At 36.6% G+C, this 23,358-nt stretch overlaps 1 protein-coding gene across 1 annotated transcript in view; it reads left to right on the forward strand.

Moving 5' to 3' along the window:
• Positions 1-23,358, forward strand: part of LOC149298838 (semaphorin-3C-like) — a 34,734-nt gene extending 11,376 nt beyond the window's left edge. Inside the window, exons 7-16 of the mRNA XM_089487006.1 lie at positions 413-527; positions 2,670-2,739; positions 7,085-7,229; positions 8,670-8,892; positions 14,896-14,984; positions 15,683-15,724; positions 16,865-17,022; positions 19,188-19,255; positions 20,844-20,974; positions 22,951-23,358. Coding sequence (XP_089343132.1) covers positions 413-527; positions 2,670-2,739; positions 7,085-7,229; positions 8,670-8,892; positions 14,896-14,984; positions 15,683-15,724; positions 16,865-17,022; positions 19,188-19,255; positions 20,844-20,974; positions 22,951-23,358 — 1,449 coding nt within the window. The remainder of the gene's footprint in view (positions 1-412; positions 528-2,669; positions 2,740-7,084; positions 7,230-8,669; positions 8,893-14,895; positions 14,985-15,682; positions 15,725-16,864; positions 17,023-19,187; positions 19,256-20,843; positions 20,975-22,950) is intronic.

The following is a 23,358-nucleotide window of genomic DNA, read 5'->3' on the forward strand; positions in this document are numbered from 1 at the left end:
TATTGTTTGTTGAATAAATCATGGCATAGTGTAATATATATATATATATATATATATATAATCCTTGTTGTAATCTATTGAAATCTGAGTTACTTCGCTGCCTGCCATTTGTACCATATATTGTGCCCTTTACAGTGCTGCATTGATTTCTATATTTGTGTAAGTGTGTATGTAGTGAAAACATTGCAGAATCTGAATAATGTTTACAAATGATCTGTGCATCCTTTAATCAACCCCTTAAGGACAATGGGCGGTCCCAAAACCCATTGAAAACAATGCATTTTGAGCCCATACATGTACGGGCTTTGTCATTAAGGGGTTAAACTTACATAGTAAATGACTTGTGTAAAAGTATAACATTTTAACAAAAAGAGCTATCCTAATATTGCAGCAAACTAATTTTCTTTTCCAGAATGACATTGGTGGACAGAGGAGTCTTGTTAACAAATGGACAACATTTTTAAAGGCCAGGCTGGTGTGCTCTGTGATGGATGATGATGGGACTGAAACCTACTTTGATGAATTAGGTGAGATTAGGTTTCAGGTTAAGTAATCTGCTGAAAACTACTTTCTTTCACGTAAACAAAATGAACATCTTTCAAAACACTCAATAAATAGTGAGTAGCAGATAACCTTAGACATTCAAGACTCAATATAGCTAGATAGATGGCGCTTTTAAAGTGTTTCATAAAAGTAGGGTATATTCTCATCCATTCGAAATAAACCTATGGTGTCGTTTTCTTTTAATAATTGATTTTAGAAGGTCATATTAACTTTTTAGTAGGTGATAGCTAAGAGCTTATTTGTCTTTCTATAAGTCAGTACCGCATCATGCATAGTTTAACAGACCAACAATCCATGCAATGGGATGTCTTGTATGATACTTAACATGGTGCTGAGATATAATATCATATTCTGGAGCAGTCTTTAATGCGGTTCATAGGGGGTAAATACCCTGTGCCCAGGCTTACCTTAGAGGCCCATGCTATCCGACTCTTGGACATCTTCTACAGCCTCCAGAGGTGAAGGTCTGAAACTGCCTGCACATAGCTGGTAGCACACAGAGGACGCATTAGAAGAGAGGTCTTTGTTGGTAGCTGCACAGACCTTTACCTACAAACTGGTACAATTGGGTGGAGAAGGGGGTCCAGAGGTGCCCCTATTATATTTAAAAGGAGCCCTGACTGGGGCTCTGTGTGGGCTAGGTTCTTCCACACCAAACTCATCCAACCATGACTTTATGGACCTTGCTTTGTGCACTGGGGCAAAGGGTCGTTCCCACAAAGGTGGAAGCATTGTCGAAAAGGTCTTGTTATTTTAAAGCATTAAGATGTTCCTTCATTGCGCCTAGCCCAAACCCTGATTATATGATAATTAAGAGTGGTACACATGGAAAGGCCCACACAGAGAGTTAGGCCTTTTTGTCCAACATCAGTGCCTGACCTCACAAATACTGTATGAATAGGCAAAAATTTCTACAGAAACACTCCATAAGCTTGTGAAATGCCTTCCCAGAAGAGTGGAAGCTTTTATAGCTGCATAGAGGGGACCAACTTCATATTAATGTCTATGTATTTAAAATGTAATGTCATCATAGTGTATCTCCGACCAGCCTATTACATTTTGACTCATCCTTTCCCCAGACCAAAAATTTCAGTGCTTTCCAGTCCACATATTGATCTCCGAGTGAAGCACCTTTTCTCCGGGTCAAGACCCGAATCCTCCAGGGTCGCGGGGTCTTGGCACGCCCCGCTCCCTGCCCATTTTCCCTTTAGATGGGGGTGTTAGTCAGTGGGCAGTTCTAGCTGCTTCCCACAAGGGAAGGCTCCAGGGTAGCTGGAGTGAAGAAGTTCCCATCTACAAAAATGGCAGAGATCTAATATAGCTCTATAAGGTTCCCTTCTTTTGTTTTGTTTTTCTTCTAACTCAATCTCAACACTTAAATTACCAAATATCAGATTTGACAGAATATATGCCAATGTATTCCTTGCTAGTTTTAGTAAGAAGATAAGGATATTATGGGATTTTACCCACATACAGTGTTTAATTGGCTTGTAAAATAAATCCCTTTTACTACTCAGTAAACTGTGACATCATGTAAGCATTGGATTTATTGTATCCTGTAGAGATCCGAGGTTTGTTACTATGTGTAAAGGAATTAACACGTAGGCTGTATGCAAAGTGCTTTTGTAGTATCAAATGAAATAATGTTATTTACGTAACTTTCTTCCCATAATTGACACTGGTTTATGTCTTTTCCTTATCCTACATCACTGAGTTGCAGCTATACCTTTGAAAAAAATATTAGGCTTGGCTTTTAGTTCCATACACAGTAAGTGGGAATAGATCGACCTAATGGTTCTTATCTGCCATCAAATTCTGTTTCCTTTAGACCAGTTGTCAAGATTATCTGGCTAAATTCAGGATATCATATTTTGGCAGATATATGAAAAAAACATTATAATTAAATGTGACAGTGAATGATTTAGCTTTAGACGCTTTAGCTTTTAGGTGTGATATGCCATAGCACCCATAATTTTTTTTTACATTTGATCATGTATAATAATGAATACATCGTAAAATAACTATTTGTCATGTTTAATAGATAATGTTTAAATATTAATATTTTTTGTTATATGGCTTTTTTCTATTATTTTTCATCTATGTAGAGGATGTTTTTCTTATGGAAACGGACAACCCTAGGACTACACTGGTATATGGAATTTTTACAACATCGAGGTAAAGCAATATTTAATTCAAACTGCAAATTGTTATTAATGTTTCAGAAACATTGTCTTTCCTCATTTTTTTGTTAATTGAGATATGATACCATAATGGTATGGTAATGGGATATTATTACATAACAAATAAATGTCTGTTCTTTCCACTATGGTTCTAATATCTTGCTTTGAAAATACAAATTCCCATATCAAGATTAAATATGGTTGGTTGCCAGCATTTCCATGTATTTTCTATCTATGTCCAAGAGCCATGATCCTGCCAGAGTTTTTAAATTTATCTTAATAACATGTAATTGAACAATTAGGATTTGCGGAACATGATGCCTGAAGTTAGTTCTGCCCTACATCTTTTTATGTCAAGTATAGTTTCAAAAAAATTATTTACAATCGATTTTTGCCCTATATGGCTCTATATGCATTTAACGCATTATATGCATTGTACGGGCTCAAAATGCATTGTTTTCAATGGGTTTGGGTACCGCCCATTGTCGATTCCATTGGGTATTGAGCCTGACCTAACCGAAAACTTAAAATATAATCTGTTATCATTCAGCTGTATCTGCACAAGTTTTAATAAAAAAGCCATATTATTTTCATGTAATTGATTTCTTGGGTAGAGCTGGAGCTTTTGGTTTCATAAACATATAGGAAAGAATATGTATAGGGGGCACAAGCATTGATCTTGTCATCATTAAATATACACAGGGAGCTTCTTCTTTCAGATTTTTTAGACATTATTTTGTGGGTGATGACCTTGTGTGAATTTCTAAGAAGCAGACTGTTCTAGCCAGATGGATTCCTGATATTGTAGACTATCACTTCCTCAGTGGGTGGCTTATACTACATGAAATAGCATAGATCATTCCTCTACTGTAAGTAAGATGTTTTTGGGCAGATACTCATGCATTCCAAAGGCTGCTGACATTTAGCTTTATTTTGGCTATTTCTCCAGTGGTCTGATAATTCCAGAGTTTCTTCTGAAATGATAAGTGTAAAAACAGAACACATAGGCAAATGGAGGTCATGTAGAAGTCTTATTATAAAAGATGAATGCCTGGGTTCCCATTATACACAGCCTGATAAACACACACAGTCGTGCATATACATTGTGTAAAATGAAAGCACATAATAATATATCATCTTTCTTTCCGGGAATGTAATCTTTAAAGGATATTTTGTAAATTGAAAAACGTACAAATTTCCCAAGTACCTCGGTTAGAACTCTTATTTACATTATAACATTGCATCAGTCATTAGAAAGATAGAAGTTAAGACATAAAAAGGAATAAGTGGAAAACTGCCAACACTGTTATGGAAAATAAATATGATTTTCAATTAGTCTTTATCCTTGTAGAAGTATACTGGGTACTTAGGTAAAGGAAGCAAATCAAGTGGGAGATGCACTTGGTATATCCGTTTTTAAGGTTATTTAAAAAAGCCAGTGGTTTTGCTAATGTTTTCTATGCCCACATGCAATGCTTTGAGTATGATCCAAGCTGTAATATTATTTTTAGCTTTTTTTCCCTGAGTGATTTTTTTTTTTTTATTATTAGCAAGGATGAGATGGAGTTTATTTAAGAGGCTGTACCTCTGAGGTTTCTTAAATGTAAACAGAACACGTTTTAAATACAGAAAAGACTTGATTGTTAAAAAGTCAGGGTTGGTTGTGGGCCAGTAGATTGGATTTCAGATTTTCCTATATAAACCTTTAAACATGTGGATTTAATACCAAAGGGAATTAGTGTGTGAATGAAATAACTGGAAAGGTAAAAAAGAAAAAAAAGAAACAGTAAAATAAGCTACTGTGTACCTATACTCGTTGTCAGTCTGATCTGCCAGCACTTAGAATATAAAATAAAAGTCAGAGTTAATTTAAATATTCTTATAGCTAAACAAAAAGTGGTCTTCTAAATACTAGGATATTCAAATACCTGTGGTTATGGTAAACTGTTTCATGGAGTTTTGTTTTCTTTTGTTACTCGTACACTCATGCTTTGAATTATTGACAAAATGTTATGAAAAGGAAATTTTACCAAATGTTGGGGCTTAGTAACCAATAAAGAATGTGAAACTTTTCCTCACAACAGGGCCAGATTAATGGTGGAGCACATAGAACAATTGCTCCAGCATGCTAAGTGGCCCTACATCAATTGCTCTAGGGCCCGGCATTCTGATGGGTCCATACGTCTCACCCGTCTCACAAATCAGTGATCCGATTGTGTCCTGCAATGTGCAACAATAAAACCCCCCTTCACTTACACTGCGTGCCTGGAACCCTTTAGAGTTACCTGTTTTTCTGCATTAATGGTTCATAAAATTTGATCTGATCTACATCATAGACAAACATATTGTGCTAAGCTAATAACACACAAACATTGATAATCCTTTGTGTCTTTATTGAACGCACCCATTAAACATTCACAGTGCTGGTGGAAAAATTGTGAACCATTGGATTTAATAACTGGTCGAACCTCCGTTGGCAGCAATAACCTCAAACTAGCTTTTTCAGTAGCTGCAGATCAGACCTGCACCACTTTCAAGAGGATTTTTTTTACCATGCTTCTTTACACAACTGCTTAAGCTCAGCCATATTCCTAGGATAACTTCGAGAGAATGACACGCTCCATTTCCCCTTTAAATGGAGGTGTTTTCCACGATGTCAGCGGGAACACCCCCGACATCAGCGGGAATACCTCCGACATCAGCAGGACCGCCCACTAATGTCAGTGGCCAGACCAGGCCGCGTCCTAGAAGGGTAGGCTATGGGTAGTGCTGCATGTTCTTCCCAAACAATTCAAGTTTACTTTCATCAGTACACAAAACATTTTGCCAGTAGCATTGAGGTAAAGGCAAAAACAGTAAAAGAATTCAAGAGACCTTGGGATGTGTATAGAGTTATATTGGAGAATTAAAAAGCACAGATAGACCCATTTTATCCCTTTTTTTGCTGTCACTTTCGTTCTATTTATCTGTGTTTCTGTTCTTGTGCGTGTACCAGGGCATAGCTTAGTGGCCAAAGAAGCAGAGTTTCTCACTGAAACTCCACTCATGTTGCACAGGACAGGTGAAGCAGAAGCAGTTTGCTTCACTGATAACCCAAAAATGGACTGTTTGTGCAGGATCTGAGGAAGGGAAAAGTTAAGATCACAAGAAAAGTAATTAAGGGGGTTAAAATGCATTTCATAGAGCACTCTGCCTACAGAAATGCCTTATGCCCCCCATTTAACACACCACCCCAAACTTACCGGTGCTTCTGATTCCCCAGTGTGTTGTCCGGGGAGCAGGTAGATGTCTACGCGATTCTGCTGCAGCCGGAAGGAGGTGCAGTTAGCAGCGGGGGTTGTCTGCGTCCACTGTGCAGACCTTCCCCGGGTGTCAGTGAGAAGAGTTCCCCGCACCGGTGCGGGGCAAATCGCATAGACGTCTACACACTGCCCCGGAACTCTTCTCACTGACAGCCGGGGAAGGTCTGCGCGATGGACGCAGACAATCCCCGCTGCTAACCGCACCTCCTTCCGGCTACACGCTGCCCCGGCTACACACCGGGGAGTCCAAAGCACCGGTAAGTTGGGGGGGCATAAGATCCAGGTCCCCTGCAGCGCTGCGGGGGATCTGGATCTTAGTCTCATAGTCAGACCTATTTGAGGCCTGATTATAATACGACCCCGATTAGAAGAAAAAAACCTTGTCTTATAATCAAGCAAATACGGTATACTTTATTAATCTCAAGTTTGTTCTTTTTCTGACAATAATTTTATTTTAGAACATGTGATTTGGTGATAAAAGGAAATTAGTATGGTGGCAGTTGTCAACTGTTAAATGTAGCTCATTTTTGTTCTCTTTACATGAATCTCATGGATTCAATATTTAAGATTTCCTGATAGGATTTTCAGAACAAGAAAACCAATTTGGACTAAAAAGAAAATGAAATGTTTTGTGCATGTTTTCCTCCTGTTTGACCACCCAGTATGAAATCTTTCTTCTAAACACGCCATGATCCAGAAGACATCTTCAGCTGAAAGATCCTATATCTTTGGCAGGAGTTTGTGCAAGAAGAATACTGGCAAGAAAAAGCTCTTAACAGAAATGAAAACCTTATTGAACATTGCAATTCTGTGTATCATGTACTGGTGTTTTTGGAATATAACATTGTTATTGTCATTCATTTATCTGCATGCCATTAGACCATAGGCAATACTCAGCTCCTTCCTATCTTTTCTTTGGGGCCTGATAAGAACTGTTAGCAATCAAGACAAAAACGCAATGGTTTACCTTACATCTATTTGTAGCTATATTTTTGTAAAACGTACCTTTTTTAAATGAAAAAACTTATTGTTTTACAGCTCAGTGTTTAAAGGCTCGGCCGTGTGTGTGTACCATATGTCAGATATCCAGACTGTATTTAATGGACCATTCGCACACAGAGAAGGCCCAAACCACCAATTAATTCCATATCAGGGTAGAATCCCTTACCCAAGGCCTGGCACGGTAAGTTGCATTGGCATACGTGTGTTCTGTTCTTTTCTAATCGGCATACCGCAGTGCCTGCCTTTGGACTGTAGCTAATCTGCTCATTAGCAATGTTATGCTGGTATGTGATTTCTTACTCTTTTGAACAGGATATGCAAAAATAAAGTTTCTTAAAAGTTTTTAGTAGTAAATTTAATCAAAATCATTTGTTGACAAGTAGGACTAAATTTATGATATTTTTGAAGATTATTGGGATGAGAAGGTTGTTTAAATTATATTTTTTTAATCTAAGTTATTGACTGCACCTCCCATTATATATAGTCAGCCATTACTGGTTGAACACCATTGGTATTGTGGATGGGGTAGTTGTGGTTTACCTTTACCACGCCAGCTATTGTAAACTATAGTTGTGCAGCTACATGCTGGTCTGTTAGCTACTACTACAATAGTCATATATATTTCCTATTAATGGGTAACTAACTTACGAACAGCCTCCCACCACGAAACCTCTCTCCTGAGCCAACAAAGGTAGGCAATGGGGAAGAAGGATTAAGGTGGAGAAGGGGAAAGGTAGGAAGGATATTTTGTCCCCCTACCCTGGAAAAAATGCTGCGAAGGCCCGTGTCACACATGTGTCGTCAGAAACCTGGCACTGCTAGCTAAACAAATGTCCACCGGTAGCAGGTTAAGGTGGTGCACAAGTATTCAGCTTAATGGACTTTGTAAATCTCATCTATTTGTATTTAAAATATTACCAAAAACAAAAGTGTTATTCTTCTTTCCGCAGACCTCCAACACAGTGTTAAATTGGTATCTGTCAAATATAAATGTTTTATGCACATCTGGCTACAGTGTGCATAATAATCATAGTGATCACTAGCAGACGCAGTCAGCACACAAGCATAAGCATATTCTATGCAATAAACTCTGGATATTCCAAAATGTACTGTTTTTGGGTTTTTTTAATCTACAAATCATATTTTTGACAGTAACAACAATATGGTGTCAATAGTATGAATAAGCTATGGATGGGTTTGTTGTGGTACATTTTAATATGTAGGCAGTGTTATGTTTTATTATCATGCACTTGTTAATATTATAAATATACTTAGCGGCTTAAGTACAAAAAAAAAAAAAAACTCTTTACTTGCATGTATTAATAAAATAATCTTAGACTTACCAAGAAAAAATTGAATAACTTTTTCATAAAAACCTAATTTTCTATAATGATTGCTGTGTTACCAGTTTTTAATATTTGTTATAATTTGCTTATAAGATATGTGGAAGCTGTGCTCAATAATGTCAAATTTTGTTATTGCAAGTAACAGTGAGAATTGTGTGTTGCATAATCTGTTCGGACGCTTTCTATAAATTCTATTACGTTTCCAGAATTTCAACATATATATAGTTTCAAAATCACATTTCAGGGATGGTCATATGCTGTATGCTTTGTTATAGTGCCCTGGTGGTGCATTTACCCCAACTGTGCTGACCACCAAAGAATTCCCAGATGATGTTGTTACCTTCATAAGAAATCATCCATTGATGTTCAATTCTATTTATCCGAGACATAAGAGGCCACTTCTAATCAGAACAGGAACAGACTACAAGTACACTAAAATAGCAGTGGACAGAGTAAATGCAGCAGATGGGAAGTACCACGTCTTGTTTCTTGGGACAGGTAAGCAAATTACAAAATATGATTGTTTGTAGATACTGACTGCAGTGTTTTAGATGTAGCAGCGAATATAGTGGATGTTTGGCCACCATGTCATAACATTATAAGGATTGTTTATTCTGTGGATTAGTACATATTGCCCATTCTGTCTTTCTTGAACTACAGAACTGATAAATTGGAATCTATCTTAGGTACAAACATCTGCTGACATTGTGTAAAAACGTTGTTTATTTCCCAAAATGGATATTTTTTTTAATACAATCAAGAGCAGAGATTTCTGTGAAGTATAGCCATATATTTGATCTTACTTTTTTTTTCTTTACAATCTGCAAACCAGATACGTTTGTTAAATCTGGAAGTTAACTGTATCCCAAATTAAAGACGCATATATTGTTTCTGCACATTGCATGTGTTTAAGTGGGGTGCTTTTTTACCATTACAATCATATCCCTGCCCTCCATCTCAGAAGAGTGATAAATAAGATTTGTCTTAACTTTGTGATAAATAAGAAATCACCCATCTCCCAACCAGCCCATTGAAGTTTAAATGATCTAGCACTGCTAATTTGGCCCAGAAGATTCTATTCCCACTTCCTAGACCTGCTTCCTAAGGCCAAATCAACCCAGGTCATGTTACATCACTGGTGGCATGCATGTCTTTCAGATTGATTAAAAAAATGTGTGCAAAAAACATATAATAAGAGCAATTAATAACTGCAATATAGGTGGCCATGTACTCAGCAGGAGCCTTGTCAAGACATGGTAGCAGTGAAAAAGACAATGGGTTTCCATATGCACACATACAGACGGGACTTAATGGTGGAGTCATTGTCACTTCCGTTGATTCCCTTAGATCATGTTTCAGTTATTAGCATATACAATATATCTGCCACCTCTGTCTATTCACCTTCTCAGTGATGTTATCTATTGAAATCACTGAGATAAAGCAGCTATTTCTGCAGTGAAAGTTCTAACGGCATTGATATTGATGTAAAATTGAATTTCTCATCTCAAACTGCATTAGGTTTAGCTTAGTAGCTAGAAAAGCATCAGCTTTTGATAGTAAATAAATATTGTGAATAAATATGATAAAATCAGTTTAGTTAATCTTCAAAGCAATCTTTCTTATATACAATAACGTTTGATATATATATATTTTTTTTTAGACTAGCCAGGTTGAGACTGAATGTAGATACTTTCCATGTGAAAACCAGAGATAAAATGACATCATGGTATTCTGTGTTTACAGTTCCTTTTTGATAGAGGAACACATAGTGCTTTGGCCGATAATTGCTTGGACGCGTAGAAGCGAGTGTTAGAATATATGTTACACCTTTTGCCAACTCTAGTCAGAATTTAATGTAGAAAACAGCTATCCAGCTGAATTACTTCCAGACCTGTCTGTCACCGTCAAGGACCTGTCAGACACCTCATGTGGAAGAGCTCACTTATTACTGGCTTTGTAACGTTCACACATAATGTTTGCACTCCTGGTGTTAGAGCCAAGGCAGAAAACTGCAACGTGAACCAGTTGCGTGTTAATTCAGAACTTTCAAAATTCTCTCTCACTATATATATATATATATATATATATATATATATATAGATATATATAGATATATATATATATAGATATATATATCTATATATATATATATATATATACACCATTATTGTCATAGAGTCTCAGAGATTCAGTTTGAAATCACTGCAAAAAAACAACTTTAAATTGTCTTAAATCTTTGTTGTATAAATAAACAACATTTTGGAACTGTGCATCTGTTGGGAAATTACTGTGTAAATCTCAAAAGTGATTTCTTTGTGTATCCACCCCTGTGGTAATCCAAATTGTTAAGGTTTAGAAATAATGATAAATAAAAAATCTTCCTCTTTCTACAATTACAAAACATATCACACATATTTAAACCTTTCTGTGAGCTAGAGACTTTAGTATCCAGAGCTTTCGCTTTCTCAATTGGAGGTTGTGGTGAATAGCAAGGTTTTTAGCAGGGTTTTTTTCCCTCAAGCTGCCATTAGGCTGTTGTCTTCTCAAAAAGGCTAATATTTGTAATTGACACTGACATGGCTATGGTCACTAGGGTACAATTTCATGTCCAAACAATATCAGTCAGCAACAGGCCTGGACAGATTCTAGGTCATATAGGGCAAATGTCCTTTGGATGCTGGATGTGGGTCTATTGTTAATGCCAGGCCCGGACTGGCCATCGCAGTTGCTGCTTGCTCCGGCAACAAGGTAAGTAGGGTGAGGGAGGGGGGTGCAGTGAGAAGGGGCAGAGGGGGGTTAGATAGTGAGAAATGGGGAAAGGGGATAGATAGTGAGAGGGGGTACATAGTGAGAAGGGGCAGATAAGATGGGGAGAGGGGGCAGTGTGTGTATGAGAATGAATGAATGAATAAATGTGTGGATGAATTGTGTGAATGCGTATGACAATAAATGAATTCACGTGTGGATGAATTGCTTGAATGATTTGTGCGACTGCATTAATGAATGTGTTAATGATTTGTGTGAATGAGTAAATGCAAAGATGGTACATGAAGGGTGGGCTTTAACAATAAATAAATAAAAATGGGCTGCTCGGGTTTAAATGCCCGGGCCTATTTTTTGTCCCAGTCTGGGCCTGGTTAATGCCAAAATCATTTATAGAGATAGTCTTCCGACACCCAATGGTTTTTGAAAAGGAGCTTAACCGAGTTGGATCAAATTATTTTATTCTTTTTTTCTTAAAGCTGAGTAAAACTCTGTCACATTAGCCATGCTATCTATTGCCTATATTGGTGTTGGGAGAATAAAGGAGCAACATGAATATACACAAATCTAATTGATAAATAGACTAAGAGACATGATGCAATGAAAAGACACAAGAAGGCAAAAGTACTACCATTCTATATATTGCTATGAACCATTAAGCTATATGGAAGAAATAGTGGAGCTACATAGCTGCAGGAAAAACCGAAAGATCACTCATAGGCAATTATCCATTTGGTAGCAGTCAAATATTCATATTTGATGTCCACCATTATTATGTAAACATAGACAGAAAACCTCTGCAATTTAAAAGTGACTGTAGTATGATGCCACGTACATTTAAATTGATGGTAAATGGTGTAGCCAACTTTTAATGAAAACCAAATGTAGGAAATCTTGAATATCTAATATGCTAATCTATAACCCAAGGTCCTGATACCATGGCAGCATGTACGACGGTGACAATTAAATGCACAGGTCAGCAACATGCATAATGAGAAAGGGAGACCTGTGCAACCATAGTTTTCCACAGGTCTCCAGTGAGTGATGGTATTCCTCAAGATAATGGCTCATGCCATTCCAGTTCTTACTATGAAATGAATGGAATACAGATACGTCTTATTTTCTTGTAAATTATAACTGTAGCCCAACAGGAATAAAAATGCATACACAATTTGAGTCTGCATACCGGCAGCCAATTTTAATAATTTTTCCCAGTATAGAATCACTAGATTCTATACTGTGAAGAATCGAAATCACATTACAGTTTTTACTAATCTTAAGGACACAAGTACAAGAAATTGGAGGTGTGAATCTAGCTCTTATATCACATAGCATTGTCATTGTGTTATACAAAAGTGTTTTAATCACAATCTATCATTATTGAGCAGTATGTAATCATTCATAAATCATAATACCCGATGACCGAAATACAAAACGAAAAGACTTAATTAGTTTAACAATACATTTTCATTATTTTCCTTGTAGTAAGTTTCTGACATCTGAAATCACAGCTGCTTAGTTGTACGGTTGTAATTTCTAATTCTGACGGAGTTCTTTAATGAGATTGACGACAGCTGACAAGAAATGGTCTACAAATGGTGCAGGATATGTGGGAAAATGAATTAACAATTACATTAAAGCAAAACATATTGCAAAACGATCCTCTATGCACTTGACATTTCTTCTACAATGATCTTATTAAAGCTAAGCAAGAAACTACAGCAAGAATACGATTACTTCATGGTGATTGCAAATATATAACCTGAAACCACCAATGTCTAGCTCAAGAACACAATATGAGTAAAGCATTCCATAATGATCTCTCAATCTAAAGGTCTTTTATGGCGCTTACTATTAAATTACTGTCTGGCTGGGCATAACCACTTATGTGAAGAACTAGGCAACTGTTTTCTCTAAATAATTGGTCTATTTTATTCCAATAACACTTTCTGTTATATTGTTTAACTAGCATGTATAATACATACTAGTCTTGTATGTATGTTGGTCTGAGTGCGTCAATGCAAACAGGACAAGATTGGTCAAACACAAAAAGTCTTGGCATTGTTGGCAAAAAAAAAACTTCACAAAATAGTCTTGGACAGACACTTTGCAATGTTGATTTAGGTATCTCACTCAAACTATATTTAATATCAAGAGATGTACTTAATCCATGTTTAGTGGCAGCAATATGTGTTCTGAATATATAAATTCCACATATGGATAGTTTTCTTGTGTGTGTGTGTGTGTGTGTGTGTGTGTGTGTGTGTGTGTGTGTGTGTGTGTGTGTGTTGAGACCAAAATATTACATGTTTATATACTTTTGGGTTTGTTGGCAACAAAGTGTTTTTTTTTTCTTATACATTTAGTTCAAGAGGTACAGGGTATTTGAAAATGTATTTCAAGTGTTATAAGTAGAGGTAACTCCTGATGGTGGTCCAGATTAAAATGTTTACTTGCCTTCATGTTGTGGAGTTATGTGGCATTTATACATTTGAATTATTATTAGAACTTAGGCAAAATAGTAAATACAGAGTATTATGACAAAAATATTATGACAAACCTGTGTGTCATAACACTATAGCACCTGCCATGATACTGCAAGGACATGAGCTGAAGAACATTGACTTAAACAACACATTAGGTTTCTCCTGTTTAGCCATGAACTAGCCATATAGATTAGTTCCCAATTAAAACCATAACAGGCCAAAGGGTTTTTAAAGTTTCACTATTACCATCCAAGTTTGAGATGTATTTTGGAATTCAGATACACACCTGTTCTTTCCACTTTTCACTAAGGATGGCGTGGTCTTCCACAGTCCTAAATGTAACAGGCAAGTGCAAAATTAAAACTGGGGGAGATGTATTGAGTGAGCCTGGAGTTTTAACCCATTTATCACAGGGAAAAATCGTCCTTTCCAGTCTCTTGCTTGCACAAAAGCCCTTTACTCTGTTCATTTGGTAACAATATTTATTAGCATCCCAACTATTTTCCATTTATTCTGACAGCAAAGGCAAACAATGAGGCAATGTGATACATTGTATCACATAGGATATATCCAGTATCTGTATTTAAAGCTAGAAAAGACATCAAGACATTGTATTCACCATGATAAACATATTTAGTGTTTGGTATTACCAGCTTGCTTATGCAGACAGAAAGACAGACTGGTTACATAGTTTTTGGGCCAGATAAAATAGCATTTATAAAACATTTTCCCTTTATTTATATATCAGAGGTGGGCCTTCAGAAGGCATATTCCACTATATGATAAACATGCATAATATTGAGTGTTAACATTTTGTTATAGATTGTATTTAATTTATTGCTTTATAAACTTTAGTTTTGCTTGAACACCCCATCGTTCAGACATAAAGTTCTAGTTTTAATCATCTCCGTTTTCTGCTATAATGTAACTAAAAGGACACTGTGACGTACAGGTACCCAGTGTTTACAAATATTGCTTGAATTGGTATTTACAGTGTCTCCTTAAAAAGTAGTTATTTTAGTCAACTCAGGCCATCGCTCTGTAACAAGAAAACAAGAAAAGATAAAAGTAACATAAACAAAGTTACAAAGAAAATAGGCAGATGTAAGAGTCAGAATTGAGGAAAATCTTAAATAATCATATAAAAAAATAAATATGCAGTTGTAAAAAGTTATATTTTAATAAGTATTATTATCCATCAAGGAATAAAAGACACAAATGGACTTAGCTTATGTTTTCTTTTTGCTTTTAGACAAAGGAACAATTCAAAAGGTTGTTGTCCTCCCCGGCAACAGCTCAACCAGCGGAGAACTGATCTTAGAAGAGCTGGAAGTTTTTAAGGTTTGGCACACTACTCTGTTTAAAAAACTACATGTCTGCATAATGCTTTGATCTGACAGACCTGGCAAAGAAACAAAAGCTATAGCTAAAGATTAAAAAAAAATGGTGTTATAATATGCGTTAAAGTTAGCTGAAATTAGACTTGCAATAACGTAATGTTTGGTGAACCATGCAGCCATGATCTCAGTGCAAGTCGTCTGTCTTCAGAGTAATAAACAGATCTATCGCACACAATGTTTAACGTGACATAAATTGCCAACTGTAAATGTTTTGAAGACAGTGGTGTAAGTGTAAATGTAAATGTAGCTTTTCCCCTAATTTCCATCAATATAAAATAGAAAGTTTTTTTGTTTTTTTTAATTATCTCCATGGTTTGATTTGTAAACAAGCAAATAATGAACAGTATCAGTATAATACATGGCTTAGTGCTTTGTTTGTAAATTAAATTGACTGGACTTGTCTCAAAGGGGACAATGAACATATTGTGCAGTAGCAGAATACATTTATGTTAGCCTTATATGTTCATCCAAATCTAATCATTTATAAATTAGTTGCTGCGAAATACATACTATTAGATACATAATATTGGAATATACTTTTTGTTATGTATATATAAACATGATATTATTTATGACTAAAACAGCAATTCTTTTTGTGTATATGGGCATAACTTTCTAATGAGATTTTTTTCTGTTTAGACTCATGCTCCTGTAACCTCAATGAAGATTTCTTCAAAAAAGGTAATCTACAAGCACCATAATTGAAATATAATGTATAACTTAATCATGCATTTTTCTTTTGTTAAATGTCATGCTTTTCCCCACTTAACACCTTATTAACTAAGCATTAACATATACATGTTTTGATGTCATAGTCTTCTTCACAACAAAGATGAATAGAATTTCCATATTTGTGCAGAACAGCTGCTGTAAACTCAATAGTATGCAAATATTCCGTACAGGAAACACTTAATGGTAACTGTTGACAGACAACGCTAATTTTGGCAGCAACCACGTTAACTTTAATTACAGCTTTAAAAAAAACGATACCCCCAAATTATAGTTTAAAAAAACAAAACAAAAAATATCTTCCGGCTTAGTATGTAACTTCGGTTTCATGAAATGAAGTTGGAAAGATTGTTTCACACAATGAAACCGTGCCGTTACTAATAGATGCCTTTAGGGCAGCATGATCGTTCAAGTTTAGGGCATAATTAAATACTAAATCTTACTGGAAGTATATTTGTCCCTGGTTTCATGCTGAATGTCCCTTTACGTTCTGCATAAAAATATACATGCTTGATTGCGGAAACAAACAAAAAAAAAAAACACGGAAATAAAACCACAAAATGAACAGTTTCACAATGTGTATCCATTTATTCTATCACAGAAAGTATACAGTATAAATTGCAGGGTGAAATTTTGTCTGGCTCTGGTAATAGATGTGAGCTTTATCTAAGGGGAAAAAAATCTTGTTCCATGACTAATAGGTCTTATTAAGAACTCGGTTTGAACAGCAACACAGTCTTGAGTTTTTACCAGGCACAGGATATTTAAATAACACCATTCATATAAAAGTTCAGTTCTGTTATGGGAGGGTCATGCTACAAACATTGAAACAAGCAAAGGTTTTAAAGAGAGTCATTCGGGTGCAGGTGGTGCAATTGCAATAACAAATATTACACTTTTTATTACTTTCCCCCAAAATTGCACTTTTTCCTTCCCTTTAGTATGTTTATTGTACATTTTATATATAGATGGTATTGGTTACAGCCACCCATTTATGAGTGAATTGAATGTACAACCCATTGGTGAGGTTACCATCCCATGTGGTACTTAAATGAATTATAATAATTAAAGGTTACATTTTGTATTTTACAGCAACAATTGTATGTTGGCTCAGAAGAGGGCATCACACAAGTGTCTTTGCATCGCTGTCATGTTTATGGCTCTGCATGTGCTGACTGTTGCCTTGCGCGGGATCCTTACTGTGCCTGGGATGGGAAGTTCTGTTCCCGATTTTATCCTTCAGGAAAGAGGTAAGAATGAAAATTGAATTTTGGCAATGTTCATGTAAAAAGTAAAGAAAATTAAGCTTTCTGATAAATAGACTTACACATAGTCACAACTTTATGTTAATTAAGGCTTAGAAGCATTACTTCCTCACATTTGTCAAATTTGGCATCAAGTTCTCCAGTTGTCCATACAATATTTGTTGTAGCAGCTTTGCCATACAAGGTGCTCGTTATGGAAGTATACCAGCTAGACTAGCTGCTTAATTGAGTTGATCTAACTTCAGTTCTCTTAACGTTCCAAGTTGATCAATTTTTCTTCTTTTTTTTTTTATTTGAGAAAAAATAGCTTGTCTGTTAGAAACTAAACATTGTCTCCCTCCAATTGTTTTACTACAAGTATCAGATTAGAAATAATGTATTGAAGTTTTTTTTTTTAAACGTTTAGAGTTCTTACTTAATATTTCCAGACAGGTGCATATTAGGCATTCAAGCTCAGTTAGCTTAGTCCAAATATACTAAACAAACAGTTTGACTCTTATTATATTTCTAGGCCCAGACTGGCCCTATGGGCCACTGGCCATTAGTGCCGCATACTGATACTACCTAACCAGCAGCAAATCGGGCACTACAGTGTGCATCTACATGCAAATGCTCTGAAAAATACCCCTCGTCTTCTAATCGGGGTCGTCTTCTAATCAGACCTCAAATAGAGGTCTGATTATGAGACTAAGATCCAGATCCCCCGCACCGCTGCAGGGGACCTGGATCCTCCTGTCCCCATTTAACACCCCCCCCACACACACTTACCGGTGCTTCCTGCTGTATTGCCGGGGCAGCGGGTTGACGTCTACGCGATCCGCGTACACAACGTCCGCTACAGCCGGAAGGAGGTGTGGCTAGCAGCGGGGGTTGTCTGCGTCCGTCGCACATACCTTCCCCGACTGTCAGAGATCAGAGTTCCCCGCGGGGAATTCTGATCTCTGACAGCCGGGGAAGGTATGCGCGATGGACGCAGACAAATCCCCGCTGCCAACTCCACCTCCTTCCGCCTGCAGCGGAAGGAGACGTCAACCCGCTGCACCGGCAATACAGCAGGAAATTGGAAGCACCGGTAAGTGTGTGCGTGCGCGTGTGCGTGTGCATGTTAAATGGGGGCATAGGGCATATGCATATATGCCTCTCTGGCACTTAGGGGGTTAAAAGGCATATTATGGGGCAGAGTGGCATATAGGGAGGTATAAGGCATTTCAGGAGGCAGAGTGCTCTATACAATGCCTTTTAACTCCCTTAATGCCACTCTGCCTCCTGGAATCCCTTATACCTCCCTATATGCCACTCTGCCCCATAATATGCATTTTAACCCCCTAAATGCCAGAATGGGATATAGGGGTATAAGGCATTTCTGGAGGCAGAGTGGCACATAGGGGGTCAAAAGGCATACCATGGGCCACAGTGCCATATTGGTGTGGCAAGCCTGGGGGCAGATGTGCGTAACTGGGGGACAGGTTGGAAAATACAAGGAAATAAAAACAAAAAAAATATTTTTCTCAATCATAGCTTTTATTAAAAAATATAGTTTACATGAATTAACATTTACTGGTAAAACTTTTTTCCTTTAGGGTCGTCTTATATTCAGGCTTTTTCTTTTTTTCCTAAGTTAATATTCAGATTTTGGGGGGTCTTATAATCAGGGTCGTCTTATAATCGAGCAAATACGGTATATAATGCAGCTGATGGCTTTAAAGAGCCTAAGCTACATAGTCATTCTCGGTCCAGCTTTGATACTGCCTGTGATCTTAATTACCCAGCATAACACGGTGACTAATGAAAGTCTATGTGGGAAAAGGCTTCATAGCATTGCTATATTTGCCCAAATATCATATGTCCGACAACAATGGGCAGCTTCCTATCTGCAGATAAGGGAAGTTTATTGAAACACAACGACATAAAACCAGGTTTTGTCAATGCTAATCTACATTACTGTATACTGCACTGTATTCAATACCAAGTTAAATATTACATATGTTTATTCAATTTAAAGAGAAGGTATCCTGCTCAATGCTTTTAACATATTATGACTGTCTAAACATTTCAACAGACTAATGGAGTTTTTACTAAAAGTGGAAAAAATATTACTCACCTCGAATAAAAATAATCTAACTCATTTTATTGTGCATTATTTTTTTAAGGAGAAGTCGAAGACAAGATATCAAAAATGGAAATCCGGTTACACAGTGCAGGGGATTTAACTTGAAAGGTAAGCCATTTCTACCTCTTACTTAATATGGACTCACTATTGGATGCTGTTAATATCTGCACTTAATTAACCAACATAAAATTTAGCTTATTTCTGATTTATTACTATGTAGTCATATTTTGTAGATATCACTAAGATTAGAGCAATAAATATGCGAGATTGATAAATGAAATTAAGATTGTAATCAATGGCGATGCCTAGGTACATATGTTTTAACAATAATTTTATTATTGTTATATTTGATACTTGAACAAGTACGACTTGGTACTCAGGTGAGATTTGGGAGCAAAACAATGACACAGTGACTTATTCAAATACTATTTGAGTGCACATACAATAGTATATTACTAAGGTTGGATTGGTATTAAGAGGGTTATATCGTCACTGATTTTTTACCTCTCTGCCCATGTGCAGGGTTCTCTGCGGTGAATTACATTTCCTTTAACTTGTCTAACTATAGCTAGGTTTTTTTATTGCCTGGAATGTGCATGTAACAATATATCCATTGTTGATGAACTAGGACTTCGCGTGCCTCATTAAACAGTTTTCTATTGCTTTCAATGTAGCTTCTTTTTTCTTTTCTTTTCTTAGCAGTCTAGTCATGGACTTGATCACAAAGCATGCATTTCCCACCACCATCAACATGAATTAACAACATTTAGTAGACATTGTTTATAGCCATGGCAATCCATGTTTACCAAGTAAAATGGACATTACAGCCATCATATGCACTCCAATGCAAAGTGAAATTTCATAGTTCATCAGAATCCGCTCTATATTTGTCCTCTTATTCTCTGCCCCTTGGCTGTTTACATTGCAGATGATGCTTTCATCTGAATGCCTAGTAGCGTGCATGCTCGGTCAGCGCCAGTGCTGGCTTTCACATGTATTCCAGGGGACATAAGAAAACCCTGGGCACACATACAGAAACTGTTCCCATTTATTTAATTTGGAGTACTTTCCTACCAATGAAATGCGCAAAATGCAAGCAGCTGGGCAGGGGAGGGCTGGCAAAAGTCAGGCCCAAAGGCAATTTGTGCTGATATTATTATGAGCTTACATTTAATGTATCATTTTAGAATTACATAAGAAAGCACTGAATTTTAGATTCATTTAGAAGTATGCAATACAGTATTTGTAAACTTAGTGCTATAAGGGTCAGAGTGTTGTGCCTCAAGTGCACATTCTCAGTTAACACAAGTATTGGTAAAGCTGTTAAATGACATTTTCTAGTTTTTAGACGAGGAACATTTTCCACTTTTTACTCCATGTAAAATAAAAAAACATTTACAAATTATTTCATTTACCACAACATCTGAACATACATCATATTTTCCTATTAAGGATTTCCGTGGTGTTTCATTTTACAGTTCATTTTTTTCCAGACTCCAGAAAAAAAAAAATCAGTAATGGTTTTACAATTTATTTCCCAAATAAAGGTCTGCCCAGCCGACAACGGCATCTAACCTGTGATGTGGCTCCTGTAGCCATATATTATTTCCTTTGGCTCAGCTCTAGGTAGCTAAATATATTTTGGTGTTTTTGGCTCAGTACTTGAGATTGTGACCATTATGTGATTTCTTTCCAGAATATAGAAACACTGTAGAAACGATTCAGTATGGAGTCAGAAACAACACAACTTTCTTGGAGTGCAGTGCAAAATCTCCCCAGGCATCTGTCAAATGGCTGCTGCAGAAAGACAATGACCGGAGGAAAGAGGTGAGTTATTGGGTTGAAAAGAAAACCAGTGTAACTTTTACTAACATATAAATAAAACCAACGATCTTCTGATGCTTTTCAATAATTGCAGCCTCCTGTGTTTCTTATTACATACTTTGGAGAATTGTATACTACCCAAAGGAATGGGTCTGCAAGTTAACACCAATTACTATTCTCAGAGTAATACCACCGTCCTTTGTTAAGGGTAGCTTTTTGGAGCGAACGCTTCCTTTGCATTGACCGTATGTGTTTTGGAACTATAAGCCTCCATCGCATGTACTAAATCACCAGCTGTGCTTTCTGCCTAGACAATACCATCATCATTGTCTGGAAATTAGTCTGCAGATTGCCAAGAAACAAATGCAGCTCGGGATTATTTTACAGCATCTAACTATATTTGGACTGCATATTAAGATACAGAACTCTGGACCAGATGCCAAACATGCTGATGAACGAAGTACGTCAGATCAATAATCTTTGTTTCCAAATAACAAAGGCTTTGTTTAAAACATACAGTAAGACATAAACTGCACAACTGTATGCACTTTACAGCTAGAAACAATATAATTATACGTTGCCATTTAATTTTCCATTAGTTATTTGAATGAAAGCCACAGTTTTATTTGATGGATTTTTAAAATAAATTAAAAGATATTAAAATAACAAATTAACCCCACTTTTTGTGAGTCGAGAGGGATTACATTTATTAAAATCTATGACAGGGTGATCTGTCAAATTCTCTTGGAACTATCCAATGGAATGGTAATAGAGCTGGGCTTTGTCTGACACTTAAGTCATCATTATTTGCTGCCTTCCTATATGCTTTTGCAATCACTCATCTTCATACCTCCCAAGTGTACCATCTTTTCTTCTTTCTACTTACCCTAAAACAAAATTGTCCTTCTTTCGCTAATTCACATACTGAGAGGTATGGATCTTTTAACTATCAAGAAGATCACTGATATTTACAGGGATGGAAGTTGTGATTTGCCATGCTGACCTTCAAGCAGTTTCAACCTCAGGAAATAAAATGGAAAATAATCATAATCCATATTTATTGTACCAGTCAGGTTATAAAGAGAAACATGCGAATCTTGTCTGTCTCCCATGGGGGATATCCATTAGTTATTCAATTATTGCTGGCCTGTCCTCACTTATTGATTTCTAATGTGTGATAAAACAAATATACTGCTGCTTTAAGAAAAACTATTTAGATATCGCTATTTATATCTACAGAATTATCTAATTAGACAAACATAAAACATAGACAAGTGCAGGTCCTTTATTACATTGGTGAGATGTTTAAATTGCTCACAATTTTATTTGGTGAATAGTAAAGGAAAAAACACTAATTACATTCTCTGTTCAATATAACTTGCAAGGTGACTTTTTATGTCCTTCCTTAAATATCTGCATTCCACTTTACCCCCCCCCCCCCCCACTTAAGGTTCAGCTACAGGGTTGTTTCTTGTTAATTTTATATATCTCAAGAGCCCTCTCATATCTAATCGCTTTCAGTCCTCCCTGACTTTGGAATGCACTACCATTCAATAGCCATCAAAAGCCACCAGTGTACGGAAGTGTTTTAGTATCTATTCTTACAAATGAACTTCCAGTTCCACTCAATCAGTCTAATGTGGTGCACTTTTCGTACCATTCACCAAAGGTCTCTGGACTTTTTCTAAATTAGATGTCTACACTTTAAGTTCTTGAAGCTAGGGCTCTGTTTCAAGTTACTGAAAAGATCATATCTATTTTTTAGAGCAGTAACAATATGTTAATTAAAACAGTGTTGCTTACCTTATGGCACTTATTAGTTATATGGCTCTACATGTCTCTTGGGCCAGAAGATACTGGCACTCCCCTGGCCCAAAGATTATGTTGTGAAGTAATTATGTTAAAATAAACTACAGTATCTTTCATATATGCATTTTTGAGCCCATCCATGTTTACAACATCTAAATTGTCTTTTTCAGGTTAAATTAAATGAGAGAATTATTTTAACTGATCAAGGACTCCTCATCCGCTCTGTCCAGGACACTGACCAAGGACTTTACCACTGTATAGCCACAGAGAATACTTTCAAACAAACAATAGCAAAAATTAACTTGAAGGTTCTAGAACCAGAGATTGTGACTTTGATGACCGACAAGTCAAAATGGTTATGGGCGAGTGCATTAGGTGGGATGCAGTTCCATCCCAAAGATCTCTCAGGAGCGTTCACTCACTCCGAAACACAACTGATAAACCAGTACTGCAAGGAGACCAGGCAAAAAGCTCGCCAGGAGGCTGAAATACACAAACTCAAAGACTATGGCAAGCTAAAGGTCCTTATGAACACAAGAAAAAGCAGAAACCGAAGAAATCAATTGCCTGGTTCTTAG

The sequence above is a fragment of the Sceloporus occidentalis genome, unplaced genomic scaffold, assembly GCF_023333645.1.
Source record: "Sceloporus occidentalis isolate IW3139 unplaced genomic scaffold, rSceOcc1.0.p SCAF_31, whole genome shotgun sequence".
In the NCBI taxonomy this organism is placed as follows: Eukaryota; Metazoa; Chordata; class Lepidosauria; order Squamata; family Phrynosomatidae; genus Sceloporus; species Sceloporus occidentalis.